This window comes from Cryptomeria japonica, chromosome 10 (genome assembly GCF_030272615.1).
Source record: "Cryptomeria japonica chromosome 10, Sugi_1.0, whole genome shotgun sequence".
NCBI classification, from domain to species: domain Eukaryota; kingdom Viridiplantae; phylum Streptophyta; class Pinopsida; order Cupressales; family Cupressaceae; genus Cryptomeria; species Cryptomeria japonica.
The window spans coordinates 697,857,725-697,870,941 of record NC_081414.1 but is presented as its reverse complement, the minus strand read 5'-3'; the positions used below and the strand labels follow the sequence as shown (position 1 = coordinate 697,870,941).

General features: G+C 35.5%; 2 protein-coding genes across 3 annotated transcripts; one reads left to right on the top strand and one right to left on the bottom strand.

The window, feature by feature from the left end:
- Nucleotides 1-8,218: 8,218 nt before the first annotated feature.
- Nucleotides 8,219-9,316, bottom strand: LOC131066642 (F-box/kelch-repeat protein At5g15710-like). The gene has a single exon (XM_059212695.1). It carries the CDS (start codon nucleotides 9,314-9,316, stop codon nucleotides 8,219-8,221), a length of 1,098 nt encoding a protein of 365 aa, XP_059068678.1.
- Nucleotides 9,317-10,315: 999 nt separating this feature from the next.
- Nucleotides 10,316-12,664, top strand: LOC131066640 (probable 2-oxoglutarate-dependent dioxygenase AOP1). 2 transcript variants are annotated; one of them, XM_059213250.1, is made up of 3 exons: nucleotides 10,316-10,705; nucleotides 11,793-12,120; nucleotides 12,203-12,664. In XM_059213250.1, the coding sequence occupies exons 1-3, from the start codon at nucleotides 10,659-10,661 to the stop codon at nucleotides 12,458-12,460; spliced, it is 633 nt and encodes a 210-aa protein (XP_059069233.1). In that variant the 5' UTR covers nucleotides 10,316-10,658; the 3' UTR covers nucleotides 12,461-12,664. The 2 variants fall into 2 exon arrangements, with proteins under 2 accessions (XP_059069233.1, XP_057857437.1); XM_058001454.2 differs by having other exon boundaries at nucleotides 10,320-10,711.
- The last annotated feature ends 553 nt before the right edge of the window (nucleotides 12,665-13,217 follow it).

Here is a 13,217-nt window from a genome sequence, read left to right as displayed (position 1 = left end):
TATAGTAAGGGAGGGCTATAAGGCTTTGTCTTATCCCTCTTCTTTCTCCTTTTGCTTCAGATTGTCCTTTTGCTTCAGATTGCTGGTATTGGCTGTTTGGTAAGCTTGGATGGACATCTACTATTTGTCCTAATTTATTATCTCAATTCTTGGCTTGGCCTATGTTGTATTTGATTTCATTCTATTCATGTATCTGGATTGTTGCTTTGTCTATTGTTATTTGGAATATTTGGCTTGAGAGGAATAATAAGATTTTCAAACACAAATCTGCTTCCTTGGTGGATGTGATAAGCATGATTCAATCTTCCATTTCTGAAGTTGTGCTCTCCTTAATTTATAAAAAAAAATGGATCATTTGTGTTCCTTTTCTCACTAGGATAATTGGGTAACATGGAATTGGGAGGCTCTTCGAGTCATTCCCTCTCATGGGGTTGTATCATTAGGTTTATCTTCTATAGTCAAGCGTAGACTTTCTAAATGGTCCCCTCCACAATTCTCTTTTAAATTAAATTTTGATGTGGCTGCCAAGGGCAATCCGGGCAAATCTAGGATTGGAGCTGTCATTTTTTATCATAATTAAAAAATTGTCAAGGTTGCTTGTAAATATATTGGTTTTGATTCTAACAATTCTGCAGAATTCCATTCTTTATCATTTGGTCTGGATTTAGCTATTTCTCTGAAGTTTGAACATTAAGGATATTATAATTGAAGGATATTCTATAGTGGATTTTCATTCGGTTTCTAATAAGAAATGTGCCTCCTGGCAGTTACAATACTTTTTAGAACAAATTATTGCTCAATTAAAGTTTTTAAGTGTCTTTACTATCTCTAATTGTTATAAAGAAACTAATCTTATTGCCGATTTTCTTGCTAACAATGCTGCAGTCGAGTGCTTGGAATACTTGGAGGTCTCCCCCATGTATAGTCCCTCTTCTTGCATAAGCATTTTATACTAGCTTTGTTTGGTCGATATTTCTTGTTTATTTTGTTGACTCATGGGCAAGGGGGTGCTTTTCAATTTTGATTTGGTATGGCATATGTTTTCTTGTTCTTGAAGGTGTGACATCTGAGCTTAGGCAGTATGGTTTAAACATTAGGATTGGTGGTGTCCTTTCAAAAATTTGATGGTTTGATACTTTTGTCATGCACCCTTTTCGTTTTTGATATACTTGTATGTGCTACATTAGGGAGGGTGTTGTCCACTTGTTTATTTTGTGGTAACATTTTTGTTGATGCCATACATACCAAGTGTTTTCTCTACAAAAGGTGGTGCTGATGGAGATTATCTGTGTAGTATGTCTCTTTCATGATTCCTTTGTCCTCATTCCCTTTACATTTGGATCAAGTTTTTCTAGTTGCATATTGGTATTTGATTTCTTATCATGCGTGATCTATTTTATTTTTCAATTCGGTATTACTGCAATCATTATTGTTAATTAGCCTTACTTATTATTGTGGATCATATATTGGGAGATTGGTTTTGTTAATTATGAATCTGTGTGATCTTTATCTCGGTTGTTGATCCTTTCTTTGGATCATTGGCTTGGTAATTATGATTGTGCGAGTTGTTTATCTCAACTTCTATGAGATTTTGAGCATCACTTCAAGTTATATTTGTTATGATGTCTTCTTTCATTTGGTTTGTGATATACATGAGTTTGTCATATCTCTGATCTTAGTATTCCTTCCTCTTGTTAATTCTTTCCTTCCAGGGGTTGTCAATCTCATACATTCTAATATGACAAATTTGGGTGGCATTGTAATCTGCTTCAGTCAGATGATTTTCATGAGGCTTGGAAGGTGGTGGTTGAGTTTTGGATCTTGGAAACTGCAAATTTTGCAGTATATGTAGTGGTTTCTTGTTTTTATTTTGTTTGCTTGGCTCTTCTTATAGTTAATATCTTGGCTCGACCTCTTGTTGATTCCATCAGGGTTTCAACATCCTGCTCTCCTTCTTATTTGGGTTATTCTTTGTCTAATCACAATTTTCATTATGGCATGCTCACTTACAGTGATTTCATTTTTTTTCTTGAGTTTTTTTTCTAATAAATGGATTGGAGAATGGTTCTGTGTAGCGAGGGGTGGTCCGAGGAGTTTCAATATTTTGTGTTCCAAAAGTTGTAATTGGCAGCTGTTCTTCTATTCCACTTTTATAAAAAAAAGAAATGTGGAATAAAATTAGATAATATTATAATATATCTTATTATTTCTAATACAATCTCATTTTCTAAAATCAAAATTAAAATCACATTACAATGCATACATATAATTTTAACCTACTATGCATATATTTATAAGTTTCAACTATAATTCAAATGAGTGATTATTTTTTTATTTTTAAATTATACTAATCAAATCAGTTAGTTCAAACAAGCAAATATTATTACATAAAATTAAAATCTTAGATAATTATTACATTTATTACTTTATTAAAACAACAAGTACTGACCACTATGTGACACTTGTTACTCATTCTCTTTGATGTGTTCACATATATTTGTCTTATTTAGCTATTTATTAGTTCTATGTTCGGATTTGTTTACATGAACACATACCACTTTGATCTATCTCCCATTTTTTTTTACCATGGTCATGAGGTTGTTATTATAACCACAGATTCATTTTTAGAATTTAGATGTGTCAAACTTCTAATTTTTACTTTTCATGCTTAAGTTTGAGTAAACACAAGTTTGCATGATATTTTGCTATTTCCTTCTATTTAAAGGTACTAAATGAAATAATTCTAATCATCTATAATTTGAGATTTATATTTCATTATAATTTGCATTAAATACACACTTCAATTAGTATACTAAAAGGAAATTAATTTTGTGAACAATTATTTTAGAGGCAAAATATCCTTATTGTATTTGATCATGGTTTGATTTTGATTTCTTAATTTAGGGAAAAGCTCCTTTCTATAAAATGAGAATCGTTTATATGTTTTATAATAACATTAGGACCTTAGGCTTTCATGAAACTCAAACTCCTTTTTATAAAATGAGAATCTTTTAAGATATTTTAAAATGACATTAGGACCCTAGGATTTATGAAACACAAAGAAGAAATCAAGGGTGATAAGGAAAATTAAAGGACAAATATTTACACATTACACAAGATAAGTTCATGAGTGCATAAAAAGTTCATAGTTGTGAATTCATCTTTGATAGTCAAAATCATCCTTACATATTTATAGTGAAATATTCTAAAATTAGGAAAGAAATTATTAATTTATCAACCATGGTTTCTAATTTGAAAGTATATCATATTCAAATATTCAATATTATTTGTAAATTAACTATTCATTAACAAAAAGAAATATAGATACATAACTATTAAGAGCTACAAATATTTAGCTAAAGCTAAGAAGAATGTGATAAAATAAAGATTTATGCTTAAGTACTTGGGAGGTTATATTTATACTCTAGTATCATGGATAAGAAGAGAGTTCAAGAGATGCACATGGTAAGAAAGGGCTTGTGTAAAAGTTGAAAAGAATTAAATAATAGTTATTAAATTTATCACAACATAATATAGGATAGTCTCAATACTTGCGTTAATCTATATTCATCTATATAGTATGGATTATATTTAAATATACAATTTTCATTTATACACATGCATTCGATCATATGCATAAATCTTCTTTCTTATAAATATTTTGTATCTTTTATCTCTTTCTTATCTATACATAGAATTCTATATTTATGTTTGTGACACCTTTATACATATCCAAGTATAAGTAAAGGGTGCATATGTTTATGCCTATCTTTTGGCTTGGTATTTGGTGCAATATTTTTGCAATGAGTGAATGTTGTTCTATTTTTAACTCTATCTTGCATCACACCCACTTTCAAATCATGATTCCTTGGTTCTAATCCTATTCAAATTGTCAAAATTAGTTTTTGCAAAATTGTTTGAGGCTTATTGTCATTCAATGAAGAATATTTTTGTATAGCTCTTGAATATGAATGTATATATTTTCCCATTAAGTGATTTCATATTATATGATTAGTATTTATTTCATTGATATTAATATTTTTTTTCTATTGTCTTATTTATGGTATTTGTTTCTATTTGGCAATTTTTGTGGCTTTTGTAATTATTTATCAATTTTTTTTTAGCTTGGTTTCTTGTTATACATTGTTAGAAGTGAAGGTGAACAACTACATAATGGAAATCTCATTTCAAATATAAATTAGATTTTATTCGATGCATAACCAAATGGAGACTATGCCCATTACCAATGTATTTAACTCTGATTTTAAAGTATCATTGAAAAGACCATGAACGGCAGTGGGAGAGGTGAGAGTGCTGGTTCTAGGATTTCTTCAGGGGAGGAGGATGCCAACTCTGAAGATGATGGGGACTACGAGATCAGGACCTTTGCTTGGGGGGCTTATCCAGTTTCTCTTCTATTTTCTACCTCTGGGTCGTTTGGTTTTTTTTGGGCTCTCCTCTGTGGCGTGTCGGTCAATGGGTGTGGTGCTACCTTGGCTATCTTGGCAATGGATGGGGTCCTTTTCGGTGGGTTTGGCTTCGTTCCCCGTGTTCTATCCCACGCGGTTGGTAATGTTTTGGTTTTTATTTTGGGTTATGTTAGTCCTTTATTGTCCTATGTGATTTTCGATTGGGATTGAGTGCATTGTAATGATTTAATTGATGAAGGATTGGGATATGAGGTCCATAGGCTATAATATTTTATTAGTTTAGTGATGGGGATAAGGACTTGAGATATAGTTTCAAGTTAGGAATTAGGGAGATGGATTGGCGTTGCAAGATGCATCAAATAAAAGAAGAGTTTTTAGATTCCAAGATGGAGTGGATTGCATTTATTATTATTTTCTTATAAGATGATTCTATTTATGGTGGTAATGTTAGGATCTAGATAAGTTTGTCACCATCTAAGTGCACATAATCCATACCCATAACTTCCAAGATAAAATAAATTAAAAATTTCCTTTTGCATGTTTCACCTAGGTACTCAAGCTCTCTCATCCTATTATGCATGATCCATCCCCCATCAAACAAATAGATGACATCTTACATTAATACTTGTTCTACTATATTGCTTCTTTGGTGTGTAGTGTGTTTGCTGGAATCATTCCACTTCTATTAAAACAAACATGAATATGCATAGTTCTAGTTCCATCTCTTCCATCACTCTACCTCAACACCGCTAGCCTCCATAATTCCACCCTATCAAAATTTTATGTTAAACTTGCTATTTAGTCATCTTGAAATTCCCAATTTGGTTTAAAGTAATGGTCTTCAGGTTTGAGGTCTTTAGGGAATCGAGGCCTATTCTCTTTGTCGGTGGTAGGGTGAGAATAGTAGGATCCTTCAGAGGGATTAGTGGCATCAAAGGAGTCTTTTGGCATGTACTTGGATTAAGAAACCAACTTCTTCTTAGGAAGGGCCTTCACCTTGTTTTTAGCTTTAGAAAGGGTTTTTATAGAGAGATCTTTTTTACCCGAAGGCTTACTCAAAGGGGTTTTCTTAGGCACCTTCTTAGAGGGGGGAGTATTTTCCTCTTCCCAATCAGAATCCCATTCATCATTTTCCTTAGACAAACTAGTTTCAGTATCATACCCTTTTCAGGCCAAGGCCGAAATGGGATTAGACGAAGCCGACATGTTAGCAAAGTGCTCATGAATAAGTTGAATGAAACCAACATGCCGGATAAGGTAATTCCCAGGGCTATTATGGTGTTCCTAAAGACAATGTTTCAGAGAGCACAACAAGTAGTAGGAAAAATAGATCCTTACCTTATGTCAGAAGTGATTGAGGAGGACGAAATGGTAGCCGTAGACTCCGTTGAATCTGCCGTCCATGGTGATGTATTCCATTAAAATCCTAAGCACCTCCCTCCAAAGCTTCTTAATGTTGTCGACGTCAAAATAGATGTTCGAAACTTTAACAAGCGCTTCCCTTTCCTTGTTGGTTTTCACAAATTTGATAACCGCTTCATCAAAGATCCTTCTTTTATGAAAGAACTTCATTCCCTCTGTAGAAAGGCCCATAACTTCCCCAATAATATTCTCGTCTATCTTCACCTTTCTGCCAAAGAGAACAATTCCTTCCTCCTTCCAATTTTTGGCAAAATACTTCAATATATCAGGGTTAGTGCCATGAAGTTTCTTGAGGAAAGGTCTCAACCCTCCTCTAACAATTTGCCTCCAAACCTGCTGGTTTTTCTTATGCTTCTCATAGTTTTTTGGCTCTACTCTCTTCTGGCTTCCCCCCATTTTTTCACAGACTTCTCTTTTCTCAGTAGCAAAGTTGATAAAATTGGCAGAAAACCAACAACGAAACCAAGGCACCCACAAAACGTGCCACTCCTCACAACTTGTAAAGATAATTTAGGCACCACCATTGTATTGAATGATGAAACAATACCCTTCTCTGATCCACTTAATCATTATTAGAAATGACAACTTTACCATGCGTGACATCATAGTCGTTTAAGGCTTTGAAAATCAATTCTAATTAATTATAGGTATGCCATGTCCGTCGGCCTATAAGCTTGATCCCTTCATTGGCCAAATAATCGGCCACCGCATTAGCTTCCCTTAACGCATGGGAAATTCTAACCTTCTCAAAGTTGGATAAGAGGGATTTGTCATCATCAATCCAACTTTTTATGGTTCGTGATGGGGGGGAATTTCCTAGAGGGCATTCGATAATATTTTTTGAATCCCCCTCAATCCATATGTTTTTGATATTCATTTTACTAGCTAGATCAATAACCTAGAAAGCTCCTATGGCTTCGGCTATGTGATTTGACTGAGAGCCCAAGGAGAGTACCACAACCGAAACAAAATTGCCATAGTGATCTCTTAACACTCCCAGTCAGCCCAGGGTTACCCTTAGCTGCCCCATCCAAATTAGCTTTTATCCATCCCCTTGAGGGATGAATCTAACTAACATCTTGACAATCCTTTTTCCCTAGTCTAGAAGCCTTAGAAATATCACCTTTGATATGCCAATCTCTCGCCATCTTAAGATCATAGGTTGTACATACAATAGTCTCCATTTTATCTGCATTAGAAGGGATGCTATTTAAATTCTCCGCAATTAGTCTGTATATTCATTCAAACACAATATTGTGTGGAGCCTCCTTATCCATAAATAATCTATTATTATGCTCCTTCCACACTCCTAGCCAATGTGGGGAAAGGGAAAAGACCATAACATTCGAATAGTGGGATTTAAAGAGGGGGCATTCCATTGGAAGAAAAGGTCCTCCAACAAAGTAGGAAATAACCAAGATAAGTTCTAGCGAGCAAGAAATCTTCCCTTGATAGAAGCCACATACGGGCAGTGGATGAAGAGATGATTAGACGATTCTGCAACTTCCTTGCATAAGTAACACCGGTTGGGGATTTGAAAGCCATGCTTGCAAAGATTATCAACCGTCAACACTTTATTTTGGAGCAAAATTCAAAAGAAGATATTGATCTTAGGAATAAGGTGTTTGATCCAGGCTTTAGCCCAAATAGGAGGAGGGGCGGAAGAAAAGGATAGCATAGAGACAACTGAAGACACCAAAAAGCACCCTGAAGGGTTTGGCATCCAGACTAAAAGGTCACCCTGCTGACTCTATAACAAATCAGTTAAAGAGTTCTATAATGAAGAGTTTATAAGCTCTGACACTTGTTGAAAGCTTTATAAATGAAATAGAAATCCTAAAAAACTTGATATTAAGAAAAATTCATGATTGTACACACTTAAATTAAAATAATTTAAAACCTTTTAAAAAATAATTTAAAATATCAAATAATTGATATAAATAATTTAAATTTATTGATTGTCACAATGAGAAAAATAATAAATAAGACTTGCTGCTCTCAAATCTTACCATTCTACTATCATCTCATTCAAACACAAATGATAAATAATTCCATTTTATTTTAAAATAAAAAAAGTCACCTAATATAACTAAACAACCTTCAAACCAAAATTATACAAGTCGCTCAATTGAGCGTTTAATAGTCAACAGCTGATGGAGCACATGGAAATCCAATCCCCAGCTCATCTATCTCTGTCTTTACCTGTCACTCATGTTCACTGAGCTGACCAGCTTTTTATTTTATACAAATAAACAATTAAAGAAATTCATGCCACCTCCTGCGCTTAGTCCTACATATTCTTGCTCTCATTCTATTCATAAAGTTTTCATTCCCCACTGTTCATGCACCGCTCAATACAAATAAACTTAAGAGAATTCAGTACCAGTCATAATTTCTAGTGGAAGGCATCTCATGCTCACATATCTCAAATCTGCAGGAAACTTGGGCAGCCAATTCCAAGAGCTTTTGTTCAAATCATACACAAGTATCTCCATGCTCTCATTAGCTCTGAAACAGATCTTATCTCCCATTCCCACACACTCAAACCAATTTGAATTAGAGCTCCTCCTAAATTCCTCACACACAGAGCTGGGCATTTTCCCAATCTCTTCCCACTTGTAGTCCTCCATTGACGTCTTGGGAGAAACTAACTCCCACATAATTACGCCTTTCAAACAGTGATTATCTTCGGTTGCCCCAACCACAAAAACACCAGTCTTACAACAAACAAGCCGAATCGACAAATTTTCGGCGTCTGCTGTGGGCATGGCCATAATTGTGGTGATCTCCTGTTCAATATTGTAGGCCATTATGCCGCCAGTGGCAGTCACACAGAACAAAGAGCCCTTACAGAAGAACATGTTTTCGTTTCTTATAATCACATCAGGAATGCTGCCTGCAACTTTCCATGTCTTGGTCGTAGAATTGTATGCTTCTACTATAACCTTATCACTGCTGCTCCTGCCCACCACCATGACTGTATATTCTTCCGTCTTATTACCCGCTGGTAAAATTGCCTTGGCCATAATTCTACTCACAAAAACCATCTGTGGCAGCGTGGTGTACGTTTGGGTAAGAGGATTGCAAACACATAGCATTGAAGAATTAAAGCCAAAGAAAACATTGGCGTTAATGTCTGCCAAGAGCAACCCGGAAGCAGATCCTCTGAAATTGATGGGGCAATCATGAGGTATGAAAGATAAAGATATGGTTCGCCAAGTGTGGGTGATGAAGGAATAGATTAGCGAGGGCAATTGGGTTTTGGCAGGGCAAAGAATGAGAAATGGCTGACTATTTCTGGCTATGGAATTGAAGTGAGGTGATGAGAAGAGAGTATTCCAGGTCTTGCAAACAGCCCTGAAACGGAAGAAGCAGTCCACTGGAAGGCATTCCAGTATTCTCTCCATCAAATGATCAGGCAAATCCGACCACATTGTTTGCTTACGAATTCTGAGAGCACCCATTTTCACAACTAGAATCGATTATCCCATATAGAGATGGCTAACTATTTATAACAGTGGAACGCTTAGCGTTAATTTGGTCGAGTCAACAATGGAGGCGGAGAACCAATTAAACACAAGTCTTCAGACTAAGTCAAGCCACACGGTGCTGAATATTTTTTATGTGGATAAATTTATTAAATCCAACAATAAGGGTAGTGTAAGGCAACTAAAAGCACTTTCTAGTAAGGGCCGATATAACTAAACATTCTTCAAACAATTATTTTTTATATAGTATTGAAGTGAGCGTTTAATGGTCCACAGCGAATGAAAGCCCAATCTTCCACATCTTCCATCTCTATCTTTACTGGCCAGTCGTGGACTGAGGTCGACCAGCATTTTATTTTCTTAAAAACAAACAAATTAAAGAAAGTCGTGCACACCTCACATATTCTTGGTTTCATACTATACGTGTACTCAGCATCTTACAGAAGGAAAGCAAAAATAATATAATTTATTACATTGATATAAGCATCGGCAGTGTGGGAAGCTTGTTAGTTCCTGCCACTGCAGGAAACTATAGTGGAGGGGTTTTTCATTAACGTCTGATTAACCTGATGCTAAGCAACCAATCATAAATCACTTCCTTCAAATGTTTTCCTATTTTCTTAGGTCTACCTATCATTCTGCGTATTTTTTACCAGCAATTTGGATAGAAAATATTTTGGCCGCTTATGATTGGCCTTGCAGACGGCTGACAGACGCATTCAGAAGTGTGCACAGTTTTTTATAGGAGAGAACACACGACTACCCAAGAGAGGGCGAGAAGAGAGAGGTCTTGGGGCATTCATTCTGACATCGCTGTTGTTCCCTTGTCCCTGTTGCAATTTTCGTCCACCCGTCTCTCTGCATATGCATTCAAAACTGCCATTTTTTCTAGTACAAACACATTTTGCATGCACCGTATAAACAGTCCACGTACCATGAACACAACTCAAAATCCCCGCTCTTGAATGATCGGATCTAAAATGATCTGTAAACTATAATTTATATGATGATTCGCCAAAAAGCTTAGCATCGTATGTTAGGCAGTGCCGACTAACTTTTTTGCCCTGTGATTGACATATCACAAATTCATAGCCACAACTTGGCGGCAGCAGTATGAGAAGCCTGTGAAAAGAATGGATGTTTCACCATTGTCAACCATGGAGTTCCGTTGGATCTTCTCAAAGATTTGGAGGCCCTTCATGAGGAACTATTTGCTCTACCAGTAGAGGTTAAGGAAAGAGCCATAGTGTACAATCCGGATGCTCGTTCTGCTAACAATGGGACTTTCGATTTGGAGTGCCTGCCTGATTTAGCTACAATGCAGAAATTGCATGACAGGCTATGGCCGGAAGAGGGAAACCCAAAGTTCTGGTTTGTCACCCACTTAGATTTGTTATCCCATTTCTTTCTAAATTTCATAATCGTTGATGATCGATTGTTTATTTCGTATTGTTTATGATTTAATTATTGATACCATGTTAACACAGAGCTTAACCAACTGACACGTTATTTTGCCTTTTTCTCTTTTCAAAACTATTGGCACATAGTTAAAAAAAATTCAGAGGTAAACATCAGCGGTAGGTTAACAATTCCATTTCTTCTAGAGGTCAGATGGGCACTGGGCTGCCATTTCGTATTAAAAACTAGTATATTTATGATAGTGTTTATTAGACCATACGGATCTTGCTTTGGTAAATTGGATACATTTGTCTTTTCATCTAGCCCTTACCAAATACCAACAATCAAATAAAGTTTAATATTTCTCATAGCAACGTGTCAGTGGAAATACATGTTTGTTTTTTCCCCATAAATAGATCAGTTGTTTTCTAGCCTGCCATTTTCAATTTCGAAAACTATTTTATTGTCAGATATTACCATATACTTATTTGTACAAAAGTATTTAAGCCTGTTGACGTGCAATAATTCAGGCAATACGGTACTCTCTATGTTTCCTCTCTGTGTATTTTAGGGTGTTTTATTGGGTAAACATTAGAGCTCAGTGTAGCTTATTTTAAGATTTGTACCTCAAAATCTGTAGGCGTTAGGAAATTTCAAAAACATTATTTTCAGTTATGTTCAAAGTGATCGTTAGTTTAACAGATTAAGTTGTTAAGGTGTGGTAGTTAGTCTAACACTTTCTTTGCTATAATTCAGATAGATTCAATGCAGGTAGAGGTTTCAATGTTGCATGTAGATTTGTCATTACAACAAAATCTACAGATTCAAATCAACGTTTTCACCTATGCCAAAAATGATATTTAATCCATATGACAATTCGCAGATACACATAGATCTGCCATTACAAATTCCTATGCAGATGCTTGATTGAATTAAAGGACAAGAATGTTGTTAAACTTCTTACAAGTGTTTCGGTTTCAAGCTTGAGATGCTAGTTCTTAGTGTTTAAAATTCAGAAGCATGCCTTCTGATTGAGTTTTCTTTTGCATGTCAGTAACGTCATGAGGACTTTCATATCAAGCATGACCAAACTGCACAATAAGATGAGTAAAATATTCCTTGCCAGCCTCAATCTGGACGTCAAGTCACTATTCCATTCTGATTTTGAGAAGTGCTATTCTTTTATGAGTATAAACCACTACACACCCAAGGACAAAGAAATGGACGAGGAGGTTATGCATCCACATACAGATATCGGCTGCTTCTCAATGCTTTACACTAACAATACCCTGGGTCTTCAAGTAAAATCAAAGGAAGGGAAGTGGTTGGACGTTATTCCTGTACCTTATTCATTTGTTGTTATGGCAAGCGATCTCCTCAAGGTGTTAAATTCTTTAACGCAGACCCATTATTAGTTCAAATACATATTTCTGTTGTTCATAAACTAAATGGAGTTGAGTGCAGGTATGGACCAATGGAAGGTTCCACAGTATAGAACATCAAGTTGTTTATAAAGGATGGAAGGAACGTATATCTGTTGCCTATGTTGTGCTCTTTTCAGATGATCTGCAGATTTTGGCGCCCTCAGATCTTGTGGACGATAAGTACCAACGACGCTACAAGCCTTTCACTTTTCAACCCTTCAAGGAAGCCTATTATATTAACTACAAAACTAAGGAACAAAATCTTGAGAGATTCGTTGATGTATTTGCAAGCATATAATATCTCTAATTTGTCCATTTCCATGTATAAGACCAGGGTCACTGACTAACTGGTATCTTCCTTCCAGTTTGCAATTGTTATGTGTTTTCAACGTTTAGAACAGGCCTCTAGGCCTCTACATTGGTATTATTCCTGCCTGTGTATTCATATCTCTGGGACATATCTGCTCCAGGGTCGAGCAAAATGGATTAAAACTTTTTCTTACATAGGCTTGTTTTTCAGAAAAGGAAACGCTCAGAGTTTGTGATTTTAGAAAATACTATGAGGAGCTTTTTAAGGAGGCATTTCATATTTATGTTTTTTCAGAAGCCTTGTAGAGGAGGCATCTAATTTTCTATTACAGAAAGTTTTCAAGAAATTTTATTTCTTTGAGCATTCTGTATAATAATGGAAAGAGATTTTATTTCTTTGAGCATTTGTGTTCTGATTTTATTTCTCTTTACATTGTATGTCCCTTACACAGAAAGACAAAGGCAACAACTCGTTTCAACACTTTACGTGCTTGTAGACTCCACCATACATCCTGGTAACAACCATATTCTTCCTACTCTTAGAAAAAATATACCGAGTAGCTCTGTGGGACCATCTCATTTAGACGTTTACATAAAAACATTGAAAGAAACAACTAATGACTACTTGCTAATTTCTTTTGTAGTGGGAACCTCAGGATTCAATGGCTGCACCAATTTCAAGTGCCTGTGCTTGATATTTTTGTATTTGAGTTAGTCAATTCCAAGCATGTGCATATATATATATG